Raw genomic sequence first — 20,243 nt, 5'->3', positions numbered from 1 at the left:
TACACTTGAACAAACCCAGACTTCAGATCAGTAACTTCTGACAGTTTAAAGCATGATAATGATGCCCATTGAATTATGCTCTCTACTACCCACATATGTTGTTCTGATCTTCTTGGTTATCAGTTATACCCAATGTCTAAATTAATTAAATAAGTAAATAAATAAAAGAATAAATGGACATATTATCTTTCCATAGTTCATGAAATGTACACCGTGTAAATGAAAGTTACCTTCTTAGTTTTCTTAGAAAGGAATCCTCCTTTAACTATGTACTTAAAACGAGAGAAAGCAATACACAAGTGCTGTACACAGCCTTCTCCTTTCCATGACTGTTTAACTTCTATGGTTTAACTTGCATTGGCTACCCGATATTCAGATTTCATAATTAAGCACGATAGTTCTGAACCCCATCTCGAATTACCAGCAAACCATGCAGGACTGAGGGGCTCATGTAAAAGGTATTTCCAGCACAGTGGTATAACCGGGCACTGGCAGAGCCTGCGGAGGCGAATCGCTCAACACCCTCCGCAGGCCGTGCTCTCCACAGACGGCGTTTTGGATGAGGATGGGAGTGATTCACGGCAGCAAACGGGTGAATCCCGCAGTGGGACAACGCCGGACACAGGGACACGGCGGCAGCCGGGTGCCGAGGCGCGCAGGATGGCCTCCACCACAGCACTGCCTTCGCCATCACGGCGCTGCCTTCGCTGCCATGCTGGCACCTTCGCCGCCATGCTGGCACCTTCGCCAACACATGAGCGGCACAGCCTGGGCAGGGCAATGGAAGATCGAGGTCGCCCAGCCACGGTCACCTGAAACCCCGGGGCTGCTGAAGGGAGGGAGAGGGGCCCTGGGAGCAGCGGTGGCGGCGGCTGCTCCTTCCCCCTTGGTCCCCGGAGGCGCCGCCACGGCGGCGCTGCGGCGGGCGGAACCAAACGCTCGGGCGCGCGTTTCCGCCGGAGCCGCCTGGCCCGCGCGGCGCCGCCACAGGGCCCCGCGCCGTCGCCATGGCCGAGACCGCCGCGGCGCCGCCGCCGCCCGCCGCGCAGGGAGGGCTCCCCGGCGGCGCGGCCGGCCCGGCCGCCCCCGGCGCCAACCCGCTCTCCCGCAAGCTCAACAAGATCCTGGAGACCCGCCTGGACAACGACAAGGTGAGGGCGGCCCGTCGCGGCGGGGCCTGCGCGGCCGGCAGCCCCGCGGGGCCGGCGCGGCGGCGCCCGGCTCCCTCGCAGGTTCCTGCGGCCTCAGCTAGTAACGAGGCTCGTCGTTACTTGCCAAGGGGGACGCCGGGCATCTCCGCGTCCTCCTGCGGTCGCAGGGAGGTTGGTGCCGCCGAGCGCTGCCAGCCTCAGTCTGGAGCCCTTTCCCGTTTGTGTGTGTTGCAGCAATGGATGCTCAGACCAAATAAAATGTGCCTCATTTTAGCCCTTATAAAAGCAAAAGACCCCTGTATCATAACATACGCAGAAAGACTCATCGGTGCCGTTAGCTGTTTACCAACCGAGCTGCAGCCTGTTTGGGAGGGAACGGGGGGTCTCTTCTTTGAAACCACAACTAGGGCTAGTTATATGTAATGTCTGTCTTTGTAACCCACTGGAAATGTTGGCTCTTTCCATGTTTCTCAGGAGATGCTGGAAGCTCTCAAGGCGCTCTCGACCTTTTTCTTTGAGAACAGTTTGCGCACACGGAGAAACTTGCGCGGAGACATTGAGCGTCGAAGCCTGGCCATAAATGAGGAATTCGTACACATATTCAAGCAAGTTAAAGAGGTAATATTCTTGCAGTTTTATCAGCTATCTCTCAAGAGCACTACTACTATTTTTCCCGCCTTTTTTCTAATGGGTTTTAGGGATGTTTTGATTTTTTGGGACAAATATACTTACGCTAAAACTCTTTCAGAATTTGTACCATATGATGAAAATCTTACTCAGAGGGAGATTATATTTCAAACAAATAATAAAAAAAATCCCTCGTGAGCACTGATCTTTAGAGGCGTTTTTACTCTACTGACACCCTAATCCGGAGCACTTAGGTGCCTGTCAACATGGGCATCTCATTTTGGTAGGATGAAGTTGGGCCCAAATGTGGTATTCCTGATTTTAAAAAGCAGCTGTTGTTGTTTGAAAGTTGTATTATTGTTGTTTGAATAGGAACTTGAGAGTATAAATGAAGATGTGCAAGCAATGAGCAGCTGTTGTGAAGATATGTCTAGCCGTTTGAAGGTAATATATTTGTTTTCCATTTTTTCCTTTGTATATGTTTTTGCTTTCTTTTAACAGGCTAAACAGTCTCTTTGGAGGATTAACAACTGAGACATTTCCAAAGTATAGCTATTGTATTACTTTAGAATATTAATATTTTTCTTTTAACTTGTGTAGAAAATATATTGAGCAATTTATTTTCTTTTGTTCCTACTTCCAATTCAACAGATAACAATACACTTTTTTGGGAATATCAATGTAATATCCATTAATGTTTTTGTGGAGAGAAACTATTTGATTCACTGGTATATGTGTGAGATGAGTGGATTAGTTATGTTTGTGTAATTTGATTTTTAAAATGCCCATTGCATTGGCTACAGCTATCGAGTTACGTGTTCGTAGAATTCTTATCTGTATTTGTGAGAAAGTATATCATAACTTGGAGTATAACATGCAGTCTTGATCCTTTTGCTTTTCTTTTGTAATTATATCTCAAGATGTTGAGTGGTGACAAAAATAATTTTGTTGCTTAATAACCCTCAATCCATAATATATTAGAGGATAAAAGTTGTACCTTAATAGCATATTACTAAATCTGGTTTCATTTTAGTGCACAAATTTAGTAGTCCAGTAGTGAGTTTAAAAGGCTTGTGAATCAGCATCTAGGCTGAAGTGTAGATATCTTGCCAAATCAAATCTGTTCATAGGATCGCACTTGAATTTTAGTATGCGAGTGAAAGTCCTTCCCTGCAAACTCCTGTGCAAACAGTCATTTTCTTTCCCCTTAATGTTTGCCTGAAGATATTTTAATGAAAGAGACTTCATAAACATTATATGTAAGGGAACTTAAGAAAGTTCCTACTCTGACAAGCTCTTTCCAAAAGCATGAGAGAGAAAATACACATACAGCACAGCCCATTGCACCATTTTTTTTTCTTTTCTAATGCTGTTCATCTGGATATAAATCTGCTGCAGTTCAGGGACTGCTTGACTAAACTCTCAATTGTGGAGATGAGTCAAGTGTCCTTGCTGATTTTTATTCCTTGGTGTCTTTAGGTTATATAATGCAGCTAGCTTATCTTTACAAGAGCAAAGAGGGCCACCCTGCATTCTTTTACTATTAAAATCAGTAGGTAGGATTTTTTTTTTCCTGCTTGAAAGAGGGTTTCTTCTTGAGCCCTGTAGAACTTTCTTCAGTTCAACCTGTGTTTTATTCGTATAATCGTAAGGTTAATTAATAAACCTATGAACTAGCAATCTCAGTTGTTAAGTATTTTATCCGTAGCAGTACGTCAAGATGGCATGTGCTCAAACTGAGTAAGATGTCAGTGTACTGCGACAGAAGAGCAAATACAGGTTCTAGAAATGAATATTGCACATAAGGTAGAAAAGTAATGAGAGCTCTGCGTAATAGTAGAGCAAATACAAGATACAAAAATGTCTATATATTTCTCTTAGTCTAAAAGCTTTTATATTTTGTATTTTGTGAGCTTACAACATTATTCAATGCAAACAGCTAGGACAGTGGCAATATATGTGATGGTTGAATGGAAGAAGTTTCACACTAGGGTGTGACAGGGATAAAGAAGAGTTAAAATAGTGAATGTTTTAATTATTATACTATGGCGAAGAAATATTTTTGCTTTGGATGCAGAAGAAGTATAGCAAATACCAAGTTATCAGTTTTCTGTCATGTCTGATTCTTTTCTGTCAGTTACACCATTTTGCTTGCGTTGTAAGCTCTTACTGTTATATAATGTATCTCAGTTGTTTTTTGTGTGCTTGTAAATAAAAACTGGTCACTGATGTATCTGCTCAGTTCCAGCAAAATTGCTTTTCTTTCCTTTCTGCTATCTTGCTAATAGTAGTTATCTTAACAATTGTTTCTATCCAGAAAGGAAATCTGGAGCACTCTTGTTTGGAAAGGAAGCAAATTTTTTTCACCCTTTAAGTGAAAGGTGTTGCTGAACAGTGAACCCTCACCCACCAATCTGATGCATTCAAACTCAATGTATATTATTAAAACAAAAATAAAGATTAAAAAGTGTGTGTGTGTGTGTGTAAATATATATATATAATATTAAGCTCTTAAAGATATCTGAACATTATTCTGAAGTTATTCGGGAAATGCTGTCAAGTTTGTATGCCAGTCTATTATAGTTTTCTTTGGAAAATTCAGAAATCTACACTTCAGCAGTACTCTCTTATTGTATTTATGGAATATTTAGACTCCTCCTGACTGAAGTTGTACTTGCACGTTTTCTACTCTTGTTTTCACCTTTCACAATTGCTTAAGTGCTTTTTCTTTAGAGCTATTCTAAGGCAGCAAATATAAAGGGCCAAAATGAATTGGTGTGCATACACTCTTATATTAGACTCTTTCAGAGGTTTTGAGGCTTGTTCATTTTTGGACAAGACAATAATTTAGCTTTGTTAAATATAGCTTGATTTCAGTTTTGAGATTTTTCACCAAGAATATCTTTATAGCTCTCCCTCACCTTCACCCCTTGCAGTATTTTTCCATTTGATTTCAGGACTTGTGTTTGTACATGCATGCGTTTAAATTCCTTTTTTTTCTCCCTAAAGGTAGTGGTATTGTGTTCCTCAGCAGGAAGATAAAAGAACTAGAATTGTTTTACTCTTACACATTTTTGAACTCTTAAATTTTGTTGCTGCAATCCCTGTAGTCATGTAATTGCTGTCTGTAGCAGAATTGTTTCTGCGTGGATTTCGTTGTGTTGTCATCACTGAGCATTCAGAGCCGTGCTCTAGTGATGGGCTAGCACTGGTGTTTTCAAGATGAGTATTTTAGGTATATTGACTTTAGTCTTTACAGACCTTTAAGTTTCTTGGGCAATAGAGCTGAGTATAGCTAGAAGCCCAGCTGTATTAATGTTATCTAATATGGCTGGTAGATGTTGACACTAGGCAGTTTGATATCCAGATCAACTTTTCTCACTTTTCATTTGCAACAGCAAAGAATTTACAATTGATTGCCAAACAAAAATGAGAACTATTTGTATTATTTCTGTAACATTTTAATATTTAATATGGTTAATAAATTTATATGTGCACATAATTTATGTAAATATAAAGATACATGTGGGCAAGGGTATTCATTAAGGTTTTTCTTCTCATTCCTCGAAACTGAAAGATTATTGAATACTTATTTTTAAAAAGTCGTACTTTTGAAAGACTACTTTCAACTATTTCAACTATTTCAACTATTTACAGTCAGAAAACTACAAAACTGTTACATGCTTCTAAAATTTGTGTAATACATTTGTTATGCTTGTGCTTGTTCGTATACTTAAAATTCTAATTATATTCTAGGCAGCAAAGGAACAAACCCAGGACTTGATAGTGAAAACAACAAAACTCCAAGCAGAAAAGTATGTATACCACTTTATTTATTCTTCCTGAAAGACACGACTGTGCTGATGTGTTTTAATTTTTAGGTCAGGTTCTGCCTTTCTTATTTTTGAGTAATGACTTTGCTTTTTTGTTTGCACTTTTGTTTTTCATGTTATTCTTGTTTGTAGCTTAGTTGGAGATAAACTCGTAGTTTAATCCTGGAGGATACAGAAGGCTAAGAATATGTGTTAGTGCTTGCTGCCATAAAAATGACTTTTTAGAGAGAAGAATAAGTTCTTGTGGTAATGTGCCAAATATGAATGCGTTCTACCAGATGCCAGTTGACAGTAGAAATCGCAATGTTTTTATAAGATTGTATAAGGATGTACATTGGATCAGAATTCCTAAAACACCAATATGTTTTGTTTCTTGGACTTAAATAACTTATTTGTATTAATCAAAGTATGTAGGATTCTTCCAGTTGTCTCTGAACCTATTTTTTCCCCCTAATTCCACTTGAACACAAAAACATATTTGCTTGCTCTGAGGGTGGTTGAACACTGAAACACTTTGCCCAGAGGAATTGTTGAGTCTCCATCTTCAGACTTATTCAAAACATGGTTTGACATGGTCACAGACAGACAGTTTTAGCTGACCTTGCTTGAACAGAAGGTTTGGACCAGATGGTCTCCAGAAGTCTCTTCCAATCCCAAGTATTCTGTGATTCTCTCTAGTTTAGTGTTCCAGTAATACAGTACCAGGGAGTGACTGGTGACTGACTGGTTGTTCTTCCCTGTATAATTAAGAGATTTGCACAAAGATTTGTACAGACTTAAAGAATTACATTTTATTTGTTGCATAACAGGAGGTTTTCTGTCTTAGAATAATTTTTATATGAAGGGCTGTGGGTCTGTGAGTCTACAAAGGATATCTATAACCTTTAAGTGGATTCCCTCACATTATAAATAAATAATTGTAAACAACTTCTCTATTTTTATGTTTGTTTGAGGTTTTTGTGTCCTAATACCTGCCTTTAAAGGAAGGATGATTTGGACTTCAAAAGAAGGGTGTTGGGGAGCAGGAGAACTGGAATTTGCTCTTCTTAGCTACTGCCTTAGTCTGTGACATAGGATGAATTCCTTTCCTGACAAAAAAATTACTAAATGTATTTCAATACTCATCTTTCTGTTATTGACTTTCCATTTTTTTATTGCTATTATTCCAATATATCCATTGAAAAGCACTCTCTTGTGCAGAGATTAACAACAGAAAGTGGAGGATAACATACTTTTTCCATATTTAAAACTAACTGTAAGATATAAAAGTGAAAGAGTATTCTACATTAAGCTCATTAAATAGCACATGTTCCTCCAGCTTCTTGTGGAAGAAAAGATGTGTATCTTGCTCTTTTTGGTATTTTGACTCACAGGAAGAGGATAATGATCTATGACAGTTTCATATAATCTTTATCATTTTTATGGTGAGAGCATCTAGTTTTACAACTTTAGCCTTTGTCAGTGTAGAAGAATGAATCTCCTGGCTTTATGTGCTTTCTTCTGGAAATTATATTTAGAACATTGGAGATTAGAAATAATTATTTCCAGTGATAAGTTTCTAGTGGAAATTATGACTTGGGATAGTCCACTTTCAATATCAGTAGGCTCATGCTGTCAGCTTTGCTAAGAGATGGATCATGTCCTCTGAGAGTCTGAATATGAGGTCAGAGTGTAATTTGTGTAAAATTTAAAAGTTGAATAGAGCATGCTGAGTAAAATACAGTGCTGGTTGTTATAGAATGAAGGATTTTGTAAAATCACAATTTAAGAAAGTAGCAGAGCGAAAGGCAGGCCTTAAATCACAGAATCACAGAGTTGAAGTTGGAAGGGACCTCCGGAGGTCATCTAGCCCAAAGCCCCTGCTCAAGCAGAGTCACCTAGGATTGTGTCTAAATGGCTCTTGAGTGTCTCCCAAAAAGGAAGCTCCACAACTTCATTAACTTACCTGTTGCAGAACTCTGTTATCCTCACAGGAAAGAAGCTCTTTCCCCTGTTCAGATGGAACTTTCCGCATTTCAGTTCGTGTCTCTTGTGTCTTTTCCTGTAGCTGGGCACTAAGGAGTCCAGCTTGCTCCTGTAATTAATTATAGTCAATGTTAAGATCTTCCCCACTGAGCCTTGTCTTCTGAAGGATGAACAGTTCCAGCTCTCTCAGCCTTTCCTTCTAAGAGGGGTGCTCCAGTCACTTAAACATCTTAGTAGCTCTGTAAATAATGTTATTATTTTGAATGTGAATATATGAATTTGTATGATAGAGGTCTTTTTTTTTTTTTTCTTGGATAGACTTCCAGTAAAGGAAAGTTGCTTTAGTTCTGTTCTGAAGCAGAATAAAGGATGTCTAATCCACTTACAAGTGATGTACATCTAATTCTTCTTAGACTCCATTAAAAGAGATTCTACTATTGTATAGAACTGCACCAACAACAGCAGTATTTTCTGCGCAATTTTAAACTTCGAAATATTTTTTAGAATATCAAACATTATCTTACATATCACAGTATGCCTGGATTGTTGGAGTTCCTAAGCCAGTGCTGAGGAATGGGGTATATTTTGTTAATTACATGTTTCTTTTTTGCATTAGCAATTACTGAATATTTTATGATAGCAGATGTAATACGTTGCATCATTTTGCTGAACAAGTTGTTTACTCTGCCCTTGAGGAAAGCTTAGATTCTATCCATGTCAACAATTGTAGATTCAGTCCTGATCCATTTTTACCTTTTTGTCATTTTTTTTTTTCTGAATAGCTTCCAAAATCATACTTTAGGTCATTTAGCTTCCAAAATCATAGTTTAAGTGATTTGTCTCACTAGGTATCAGTCAAAAGTAGTATCTTTTATTATGATTAGCATTTGCTTTAGCTTCTTATTTTCTCATAGGAGGAAAATGGCATGATTGGATTAAAAAATTGAAGAGGGACTCTAAAGTTGCAGATGCACTTCATTCACTTAAGCTAATTAAGTTTTTCCTTTTTTCTTGTTTTCTTTTTATCTGACACTGAAATTTTAGGCAAAATGTAAGATGACATCTTCACTTAGATAATATGCTGAAGTTAGGAAGTTACTTACCTTAGACCAATTGAGTTAACAGTTCACAGCTAGTTATTTACAAGTTACTTAACTTTCTAAGAATGCAATCTTGAAATATGCAGAAACTCTTGATCTTTGATGAAGGATGCTTAGTTGGATACTGTTTCTGTAGTTTTTTTTCAGTAAGTGCCTGGCTGAATCTTTGACTTGGGTTAACCCTCTTTGTGTCTTGTCAGTTCTGGTCAGAAAAAAATTTTTGTCAAAGCTGTTTATAATTATTTTCATGTTTAAACCTGACTGCAGTTAGAAGAAAGAACAGCAAATTCACTTCAAAACTAGGGAAATAATAGAAATCGTAATCAAAACCATTATAACTGGAGTTACAACTTTATTCACTTATATATATAAGATGAATATTTAAGAAAGTGCTGAAATTGTAAGAGACCTATTTTCTTAAATAGCAACATTTTTTGATTTCTGGAAATAAAAATTCTTCTGCAGAAATTATTTTCCTTCTATGGGGTTAGCACCTGCAGAGTGGATTTCTTTGGGGAGCTACATGATAGCAGAGAAGCCTACGCTCATGGTGCACAATGGCCATAGAAACATTTAGATGAGTATTGAGAGTGTTTTTGTTTTTTTCATCCTTACAAGTTATTCCTTCTCTTCTGCTGTAGCTGAAGATAGTAGCAGCGTTAGTGGTTCTATGCAGGATTGGGCTTTATGTGGGCTTTATATTTTTTTTTTTTTGCCTTATTTTATCACCTATTTTACTAGCTGCAGTTAGAGATGATTTTCAAATTCCTAAGCTTCTTACCTGAACTCCTGTTTAGTCTTTTCGGTTCCTCAAACTACCCATGCCAATTTTCTACAGCTTACTATACAAATAAGACTTGGAATTTAGTTAGAGTGGTTACTCAAGAAAAAGGACCTTCTGTAAGTTTTGAATAGATGTTTATATCCCTTATTTCAGAAGTGCATTTGGCAGCATGAGCTTGACCATAGAGGTGCCAGCACTGGGAGCTTTTGGTTGCCAATTTACTTTGACAATGCAGCTGGAAGTATGTACGTGCTTGTTTAGACTGAATAAATACGTATTAGGTAGACTGTCTTTGGATATAAATTTAGTTAGGTGTCTGGCTATTTTCAGAGCCTGGAATAGTTTTCTTTCTATGTTCCAAAGTGGTAGAAGCAGTAGGGGATGGCAGCTGGCAGCTATGAAGGAGAAGAATATTCGCTCCTTACTGGAGTGGATGGAAGAGTCGCAGTAGGCTATGAAATGATGGTGGTCTTTGACTACTAAAATTAATGGATTCAAAACTGGGCTTTTTCCTTAAGGCTTTTGCCTAAAGGTTCTTCATAGGGAATCCTGTAAGGGTATATATTAAATGTTGAGCACAGAGTAGTAGTATTTTCAGAAGTGTTCTTCCACATGGAAATTTTGTGTTTCCCATTGTGATTATCTCTATTAATATGTTTTTTTTTTGTATAGGATGGTTGGTTTTACTCAGCTCATTTCAATTAAGGCAGTAGATACTGTGGAATCTTGTCTACTGATCACATTGTAGAATGTGTAAGCATAATGGTCTGTCTGAGGTCTCCTATATGTAATCCTGATGAGCTCTTTTGGAGTTATGTTGGCAGAATGTATGATTAAGAATTTGGTTAGATAGATGGGGAAGAAAATTGCATATTCGTCTCAAACTTTAAAAATTTTCGCTCTCAAGCTGTTGCTCTGCAGCACATGGTTTTTCTTGTAAGTTAGTATGTGAGCTTTAGATCTGATTGTTATAAATGCTAAATAGAGTATGTTACTTAGATTAAAGAAAAAAAATAATCTTCTGTAACTACAGTTGCTCTGTTATGCTTGGGAATAAGCCAGAGTCAGTGCATTTCTGCAGTCAATTATGTTGCTTGTTCTGAATTTATTAGACTAATTAAAATAACTGTACCATATACTAGAAGCAGAGTAAATTGTCCTTTACATTTTTGAACTGTAGAATCAGTGTAACATAGAAAAAAAAGCCCTAATTGCTTTCTTTTCTATCTTTGAAGTTGAGTCTTGAAGACTTTCCACCCTAACTTACCACATTTTAGTAAAATCACATAGTATGAAGTAAAGCGTCTCAAACAATTCAGCCTGTCTCCCTGCAGCCTAGAATTATGTTCTGGATATTTAATTTTTTTTTTGTTAACTTTGATATAAAAACAATATTGAGGGATGCAATTTTGACAATTTCTGTGAACTGCTCAAAGCCCTCTGCGTTATCCTACAGATTTCTATGTGTCAGCATGCTGATACTGTTTTTAGATTATTTCTGGCTTATATTTATATATAATAATGAGGGAATAAATCTTCTTTTAAACAGAATCTGCTTTTTAAAAAATAGACATTTACTTATTACCATTGGTAATAGGCTGTCAGACCTCACTCCTTTAGCCGTGCCTGTGTTTTTTTTCTTGTTGTTTGTGTTTTTTAATGAAGTGACTTGCCAGTTCCTAAGCCTAATTCATTTCTTCTCTACATAAAACCAGAAAACTACTTGTAATACTATACTTTTTTCACTTTGAATTGGGAACTGTTTTCCAGGAGTTCAGTACAGCTCTAAAACTAGAGAAATGATAATTTAGTTCCAAAATACTGTACACAGAATGCCAGAAGCCTGGCTGCACAGTAGTTTTACTAGATACTGTGCGAGGTTAGCCACAAATGACAATCCTAAGAATTGAAGAAAGAGACCAGAAGATGGTAATTACAGTATTAATTTATATAAAATTAAATAAAGATGGTTCGATGAGTGTATGCATCTGCTCAGGATGATTGCAGAGCATAAGCCTGCAGAAATAGAGAATTGCTGAGAGTGAGAATTAGTTTTGTGGAAAGAGAGAAGAAGCTGCCAGTCTGTATGAGAGAATGAGAATGTCAATTGAAGTGGCTTGAACAGATATTTTTAGACTGGTGAGAAGATAGGGGAGAGAGATTCCCTTGAGATGATGCTTTTGAATATTTGGAATATGTTGTTGACTTCTGGTGATTTTCTGTTAGTATAACAGCTACCTTTTAAGGTTGATCTGCTGGTCAGATTAAGACTTTAAAGATTAAGGTTAATCTGCATGTCAATAAAATTAAAAAAGTAACAAAGAAAATGTTATTTATAAAATTTTAATTGCTTGCATTCTTAAGTAGAGCAAAATGCATGTGTTCAGTAGACAACCAGTAGTACTTTTTAAAAATGAGCGCAAATAGCAGATTTAACTGTAGCTTGTAAAATATATGGATTTTTATGTTGTGGTAATTGAATTACATTTAAGCCTGTTCTTTACTAAAATTCAACAACTGCAATTTGTTCAGAGTTCAGTGAATGATTTGACCATCACCTCAATACAAAGTCAAAAGTTCTTGGGAAAAAAACATGTTTCCCAGTGAACATGTACTGCTATAATATTGCAAGTGGTCCCTCATGTCTGTCTGTCAGTCTCTTTTTTATGGGGGAGGAGAAGGCTTGAAATCCTGGAGTTGACTTGCACGTGATTTCTACCAACGTAGAGAATATGTAAGAGGTCATAAAGCAGGAATCAAGCAAAAGGGCTATAATGGATCCGAAAAGAGAACCAAATTTGCTGCTTTAGTCATGGAGAGCAAAGACACCTTGCCATGAAGTGCAGAACCAGCTATACAGTACAGTTCCTGGCTGATATTTGTCCTTCTGCTCTTGGACTGTCCTTTCATGGATTTTTCTATGGTCTCACCTTTTATTTTTTTAGTATCTGATTTAGTTCTCCTTCTGCTACTGTTTAAGGTCATTTGTTCTGGTCTCATTCCAGGGGATTGTGGAGAACAGTATGTTCCTTTCGTATCTTTGGCAACATTTTGGAATTTGATGACTAATCTGAAGAGTAGACAGAGCAGTTGCATTTCAAATACCTTTCTATCAGGTTCTATGAAAGATACCATGCATCTGTATGAAGCTGTCCTTCTATGTGGTACAACAGTTTCAGCAGTATTTTATCTCTAAGATACAAAAGAATCTATTTATTGGAAACATATTACTTTTTAACTTGATCTCTGTTCACATTGATATTAACCTAATAACATAAAATGGCTGTTGTGTACAGTTCTGCAAGTGAGAAATGCTTATTCACATTATTGACTTTAGATACGTACAGGTGATGATTATAGATTAGTATGTAAGTAGAAAATGATCAAATTCTATTAGTTTATTTACAGCAAATAAGCTTTTCATTTCTGAAATTTAGTAATCTGTTTGGCAGAAAGTTTTGAATCACTTCAATTTGCGGCTTCTGTTGATAAATTTCTGTTTGATTCAGTATTTCTCTTTAATTTTAAGATGGGGAGCATTATGTGGCAGGACTTCTTCATTGCAAGGCAAGCTGTCTTTAGAGAGACACTTTATCAATGGTCGATCTGCTTGAGGGTAGGAAGGCTCTGGAGAGGGATCTGGACAGGCCGGATCAATGGGCTGAGAGCAACTGTATGAAGTTCAATAAGGCCAAGTGCCAGGTCCTGCACTTCGGTCGCAACAACTCCATGCAGCACTACAGAGTGGCTGGAGAGCTGTGTGGCACAAAAGGATCTGGGGGTGTTGGTCGACTGAACATGAGCCAGCAGTGTGCCCAGGTGGCCAAGGTGGCTAAAGGCCTCCTGGCTTGTGTCAGGAACAGTGCAGCCAGCAGGAGCAGGGAAGTGACTGTCCCCCTGTACTCGGCATTGGGAGGCCGCGCCTTGGATACTGTGTTCAGTTTTAGGCCCCTCACTGCAAGAAGGACTTTGAGGTCCTGGAGTATGTTCAGAGAAGGGCAATGAAGCTGGTGAAGGGGCTGGAGCAGAGACCTTACGAGGAGGAGCTGAGGGTTACTTCATATGGAGAGGAGGCTCAGGGGAGACCTTATCACTCTCCACAACTTCCTGAAAGGAGGTTGTTGTGAGGCAGGAGTCGATCTCTTCTCCAATGTAACTGTGGATAGGACAAGAGGAAATAGCCTCAAGTTGTGCCAGGAGAGGTTCAGGTTAGACATTAGGAAGAATTTCTACACAGAAAGACTAGTGAAGTGTTGGAACAGGCTGCCAAGGCAAGTGGTGGAGTCACTGTCCCTGGCAGTGTTCAAGAAACGTGTAGATGAGGTGCTTAGGGACTGAGCACCTGATTAGCAGGCAGGGTGGTGATGGGTTTACAGTTGGACTCAATTATCTTAAAGCTCTTTTCCAACCATAATGGTTCTATGATTCTTTATGTCTTAAGTTCAAGTCCTACAAGTCTGTGTATGACTTGCATAAATTCAGCAGCCATTTAGTGCAGAGGTAATTACATATTTTTGCACCTGCTACTGTTCTTGGAGCACTTATAGCTGTTGCTTATTCTTTCCAGTAAAAGCCTTTTCCTAATTTCTAGCCTAATTCTTAGGTAAAAAAATTCGATTTCCTCATGTCGTCTGTTATCTTAAAGGATGTTATTCCCCTCTAAGCAATAGAGAGTAATTGTGTTTGCTCTGAGCTTTCTACTGAAGATTATGAAGTGCAGTCCTTAGTCTGCTGTCCTGGAATAGATTCTCCATTCACACAAGCATCCTGCTAGCCCTGCTGTAATGCAAGTCCGTTGTCCCTGACACAGGGTGTTGAGTTTGCAGTCTGTTTTCTGGATGAGATCTCACCAGAAATGTTATACCTCTTAAAAAGAACTGCTATTTCTCAATATCCTGAGGATATGTTAGGCAATTCACTGGGATTTTTCTGTGTCTTCTTATTGTTTTTATTTTTGTTGTTGTTGTTTTTGGTGGGGGGCAAGAGGGAGAGCAGGAATCTTCTTAATTGTATTCTATGGTGTATTAATCACTGAATATCTCCTCATAATATTTCTGTTCTCTTTTAATAAATTTATGCATTTGACAGACAAAATGACACATTAAAACACTTGTTCTTAGTGTTTCCAAAAGCATTTTTATATTTGCAGCTGATACTAATTTTTAGGAATGCAGTAATGAAGTTTCCTAATCCTTGTGCATAAGTCTTTTCTTATATTATCCTGTAAATTTGAACTCCATGAAAAGCCTAGTGAAATGAAAATTGTTCACCTAGTGAATAGTGTTGGCATGTGTCTGTTAAAGATAGCTCTTGTTTCCTTGAGTTAGAAATACTCTAACTTCTGAGATTATAAAGATGTGACAAATCTTTACCACTGTGAAGTGAAAGTAATGTGCTGCTATGGCTCTTCCCAGGTGAAGGAAAGTAGCAGATTTCTGTGATATCCTTCGTGAAAATACAGAATTAAACCTTGGAAAAGTCTCTCTCTTCTCCATCCATTTTTTTGAGCTGTCGAGGTGATAATCCTAACAAATAGTGCTCATTTGAATGTGGTTCAAGGGAAATGTGCATGAAGTGCATAGTTTTCCCAGTCCTTTGAGTTCTCGTGCACAAGAATTCAGTCTCCCTGGTGACGATTAGAACTGGGAAGTTGCTCTTTGTTGGGCTTCCCCCCCGCCTCCCAGCTCAGAAGTCAGTCCGCGCTCGACACTTCCCCCTTTGCCTTGGTGCTGTGTTCCCATGATCTGTTAGTTTTGCTCTTTTATACAGGGATGACTTTTGTAACAGGAAAAAAAAAGGTCTTGGGGATAGCAACACAACATCAACCTTCCCCCTGCTGTCCTATGCGTGCCCAGGGCACAGTCTAGAAATGGTTGCAGTGGGACACGAAGTGACCAAATGTCTACCCAGGTTTTGGCTTTTGATTTTGTTACTGCCTGGGTTCAGTATTTTTGCATAACACCATGCAGCAAAATTATTAAAACAAATTTGAGTGATATTTTAATCCATTTTCGCACTTCAATGAAATTGATTAAATTCTAGTTAAATAGCTGTTAGCTTAACTCCGAGGATCATGTTTCTATATGAATGAGTATCTGTGTGAATGTAGCGGTCTCATGTATAGGACACAGGTAGAAGTGAAGGGTACGTAGCACCTGCTTATGTTTTTGTTGCCACTTGCTGGGCAGTGGAATCTCTCTCTTGTCCACAGCACCACTCATAATCAGCAGCAAGAGCTAACCCGGGTTTTGAAATGCTATTTCAGGAGCATGTTGAAATCCTGTGTTTTTTCTTGCAGAAAGCACCCAAAAATAGCTTTAAGCTCGTCTCCTGCAAGACCACCTTTATCAAATATGTACTGTTAAAAAATAGCAACAGGGCTTTATCAAAAGTCAAAGGCCTGATCCTACGTTGCAGGAGAGATGCTTCTCTCAAGAACAACCTCAAAATGTCTCTTTGGGGAAGACAGGCAAAGCGCTGCTGCCACCTTGAGGCAGTTATTTTGTTTGCGCCGTGAGACTGTTAATTTGGTGATATCTCAGTTTGAAGCATTGAATCTGAAGACCAAGTAGAGTGGGGACTTGCAGAAGAAGAGGGTTTCGTCAGGGAGGTGTCTGAAAACATAAACAAAAAGCCCGTGGGTGTGAGGACACTTGTGTGAGAATAACAGACCCAATTTTCCTTCACTTGGGAAATTGGTGGGTTTGTTTTGTGAATTTTTGTATTTTGCTTTGAAAAGTCTGCAACCTTAACTGTTAACAAATCTAGAAAGCAGACTGAAAAGAAACTAGTGTGTCCAGAATACTCAGACCCTCCGCACTTGCGCTTCAACTTGGTGCAAGGCTATAGACTGGTATTGAGAGCTCTTACAAACTGCAGAAATTGCAAGAACAAGAGATGGAACAAGAACAAGAACTGTGAGAGGAGCTGGGGCTTTATGCACGCAGGAGGCAACAGCTTAAAGTAGTCCAGCCTGGGTCAGCTCAGCGTTAGAGTTACATTTTAGGCTGAAATTTCCTCACAACAAGAAAGACTGGGAACAACCACTACATAATTTAGTGAATTAACGTTGTATTTGTAGTAACTTATAAGTTTGTAGTAATTCAGAATGGGAAGCTCATCCACAGCTGCATAAGGGAAGTCTGTTTTCCATGTTTGCTGTAAATAAGCAATAAATAAATAAGCAGTATATAAGCTTACTTTTCAAGCTTTGATCTTGCAAGACAATTTAATTATCGCAGCCCGGGTTATAGGTGTACTCGTCTGTCTTAACCTGCACATAATAACAGTGTATTTATCTTGTAATGATTACACTGGAAGCTGAAATGGCCTTAAAGTAATTACACATTGTTCTTCTACTAATACTTAATTAGTACCTTCCCAATTTCTAGAAAAAGTGCTTATTTCCTGGAACACTATGAGCCCACAGCACAGTTTGAACAATTTTTTCTGTTGCTACTCAAATTCCAGTCCCTTCAGTCCAGTCCCTTCCTTTTCATGGAATAAAACTCTGTTCATTTGCATCATTTTGTGGTTGTGTGACCAAACGCGTGAAAAAAGATACTGCTCACTTGATAGTCTTCATATTGCTTGCTTGCAGTGTTTGTTTGAGAGAGGGGAATCAACAAGAAAATTAGCCTTATATTTTGATTATTATGAAGTAGTAAATTAGTATCGTAACTGCATAATGTTAAACAAAAATGGATCTGTTATACAGAAAAGTAGATTGAACTAATATCTCGGCCTTTTGCTGTCTCTCAAAATGTAAGCTGAAAAACATTCTTTCCTCAATGAACTAGAAAGGAATTAACTAGCAAGCATTATATTGTACGAGTGCCAAGTATATGCATGATAACTTGTGATACAAATGCAAAGAGAATATTTATTTAAACAAAAAGCATTTTTTTCAAATGTATTAACTTACCTTTACTACTTTATTGTGTGAAAGCTTAACAGAATATTACATGTAAAGATGCAAATTAAGTGTTCAGGGGCAAGTAGGTACTTTTGGAATTAAATAGTTGTGATTTCTAATGCTAATTATATTTTCTAAAGTCTGAATATGCAAAATGATTGGAAATAAACAGAGAAAGCTTAATATCTCCTTCACTTTTTTTTTCTTCTTTTTCTAAACAGTCAGAGACTGGAAATGAAAGCGCAAGTTGCAGATGCATTCATAGCAAAATTCCAGCTGACACCAGATGAAATGAGCCTCCTTCGAGGCACGAAAGATGAGCCGATTACTGAGGTAACTCAATGAACATTAAAAGCTTTGCCCTGAACTAAAATGCAGAAACACTCTAGTTGATTTGTACATGAAACCTTATTATCAGAGTGTAGTTTCATTTTATGTGTTATATTTTTAACAGATTGTTGGATTTCTAATGAGTTTGAAATGTGTGATGAAAGATTGAAGTAACAGGCATATCAACATTAAATTCTAGCTTGAGTAACGTGTTTGAGGGACAGTGAGAGCTCTTATATCATCCTACTGTTTTCTGCCTTTATAGAATCTCAAATTTAGGTTAACATGTTTTAAAACTTCATTGAGAGCAAGTAGATCGAATGAAAATTTGCAGGAATATGGAGCACTGTTTTTGTCCATGTGAGCACATTTTACATACGTATAAGTATTTTATATAACATAACTTGAAATAATATAAAGTGGGACTTTTTCTCATTGTTATGTTGTTGTTGAAGATATTAAATGCTGACTCACTTTTAACCACCTTCCAAAACAAGTTTTTTAATATGATTATGGTTTTAGGCAAGAAGGCACATTGTTCTGCAATAAAAGCAAACAGAATAATGAGAGAATTGAGTATATTTAATAGCTTTTATTGTGGCAGCTGCATGGAAATGTTCACTTAAATTCAGCCTACCTGCTGAGACATGGTATCTCATTTCCACAGATATCCTGTTTGCAGTTTAAGCATTATTAAAGAAACAGAATAGATATCCATAAACAATGCTAGTGAAAGTATAACTGGAATGTTTTAAATGATTGTGCATTTGAGTAATTGCTGTATGCTTTGTGCCAGCTATTACCCTGAAAGAAGCATTGAGATAGAAAAGCACACACACACAAAATATATAAAGCAAACACAGCCTGTAAATGTTTTACTTCTAAGACCTTCATCTGAAGGCCAGCTGAGTTTTTATTTTAGACTGAGCCATATCTTGCATTTCTACATATTATTTATATATTCCATTTCCTCTTTACCCTAAGGGAATTGATCCTGCAAGCTGATAAGTATACTTAATGCAAATAGAGTTCAGGTCAGTATCTTACAAGGTCATCTATTCAGCTCTTTAAAAAAAATCAATCTAAAGCAAGCCCATCACAAGCCTGGGAAAGGACATTCTGCTCTTTTCATGATATATTTTATCTTTTCTGTTTGAGGCAGCTTTCCAAAGTTGCTGCATGATACAGAAGATTTTTCCTTTTCACTCTTAAATGACTTCTGCCAGTCTAAGGCAGAAGGAAACCTTTCTGTCCTGTTCTTTCTGTGTTGCAGCATTCATAGGGACTGACAGTAACACTGAACCATTTGTTCAGTGCTTGACTTGCAGCAGAGCAAGGATTAGTCCTATTGACCCTTCTGGACTACATAAAAATGTGCAGAAGTAACCAGGATATAATCATAGTTGTGCTAGTAAAGTGGCAGACTTCAGTAAAATAATGTGTGCATTTTTCCTTGATACAATAAAATAGTCTGCTTAAAATACTATTAAAGTCAGACTTATGTTTGTGGGATTCTTTTTCCTGAATTAAGATTTTAATCATAAATATGTGAAAATCCAACTCACATATCCTATCTTCAACACAGTTGATGCAATGCTACAGATTAAAGCAATTGAGAACCACAGAATAGCTCGTTTAGAGAAAATACATACTTTTATGTAAATGGAACCAGAGTGGCGCTTTAGTTTTCTGGGATCAACTGTGTCCAGCACACACAGGAACAAACCCTTTTGTCTGAATTCTCCACTTTCATATGTAATGTTTGAACAATGTCTTTGTAAAATGACTCATATTTGATAATATTAGTGCATTTGCTTTAATTCACTCCAAAATAACATTATCTTTTTGGTAATATGTCAGAGTTTTCTAGAGGCTGCTGCTCATGTATTATTATTATGGAAACCTCAGCTAATTGCAAAAGCTTGATTCTCTCTTCCCTTCCTTCTCTCCCTACTTTGGAATTGTTACTTAACTCATTTTAAAAGGAAAGAAAGGGTTTTTTTTTTTTAAAAAAAAAAAAAAAAAAAAGGCCTGTAATAATTGTGCATTATAGCTTATCAGGCTGTTCCTCAGTTGCTTATCTTAGTGAACAGAAGATAGGAAATATACAGTAATGCCCTTAAAAATCACTCTCCTCAGAGGCAAACAATAAAGTAAATCGCATGGGTACTATATATAGCCAAGTTAAACACACTTCTACTGCTGTAAAAAATATAGAATAAGGAGCAATGACAGGGAGAGAAAACATACTAATGCTGTTAAGGTAAGATGAAGAGTAAAATGTGTGTGTAGTTGTATTTTAGAAGCAGCATTTGGAACACAGACTCAAAAAGAATAAAAATGTGGAAATGGAATGAGGTATATGAAATTTAGGGATATGAATGGAAGTTGCTGCTCTTAAACACTGCTTTATTTATTTATTTATTTGTAGGACTTTTTCAAGGCATTGGGAAGAGTAAAGCAAATTCACGATGATGTCAAGATTCTCCTCCGGACAAATCAGCAAAGGGCAGGGTGAGTGCTGTTTAAACAGCTTTA

At 37.7% G+C, this 20,243-nt stretch overlaps 1 protein-coding gene across 1 annotated transcript in view; it reads left to right on the top strand.

The window, feature by feature from the left end:
- The first annotated feature begins 1,007 nt into the window (after positions 1–1,007).
- Positions 1,008–20,243, top strand: part of COG6 (component of oligomeric golgi complex 6) — a 55,021-nt gene continuing 35,785 nt past the window's right edge. Inside the window, exons 1-6 of the mRNA XM_088522251.1 lie at positions 1,008–1,151; positions 1,626–1,769; positions 2,151–2,222; positions 5,535–5,593; positions 17,597–17,708; positions 20,137–20,219. Of these exons, the coding sequence (XP_088378377.1) occupies positions 1,008–1,151; positions 1,626–1,769; positions 2,151–2,222; positions 5,535–5,593; positions 17,597–17,708; positions 20,137–20,219 (614 nt within the window). The remainder of the gene's footprint in view (positions 1,152–1,625; positions 1,770–2,150; positions 2,223–5,534; positions 5,594–17,596; positions 17,709–20,136; positions 20,220–20,243) is intronic.

The sequence above is a fragment of the Tinamus guttatus genome, unplaced genomic scaffold, assembly GCF_059628265.1.
Source record: "Tinamus guttatus ecotype Peru unplaced genomic scaffold, ASM5962826v1 Tinamus_guttatus_pri_ptg000150l, whole genome shotgun sequence".
Classification (NCBI taxonomy): Eukaryota; Metazoa; Chordata; class Aves; order Tinamiformes; family Tinamidae; genus Tinamus; species Tinamus guttatus.
Note: the sequence above shows the minus strand (reverse complement) of the source record. Positions and strands in the feature narration are given on the sequence as shown.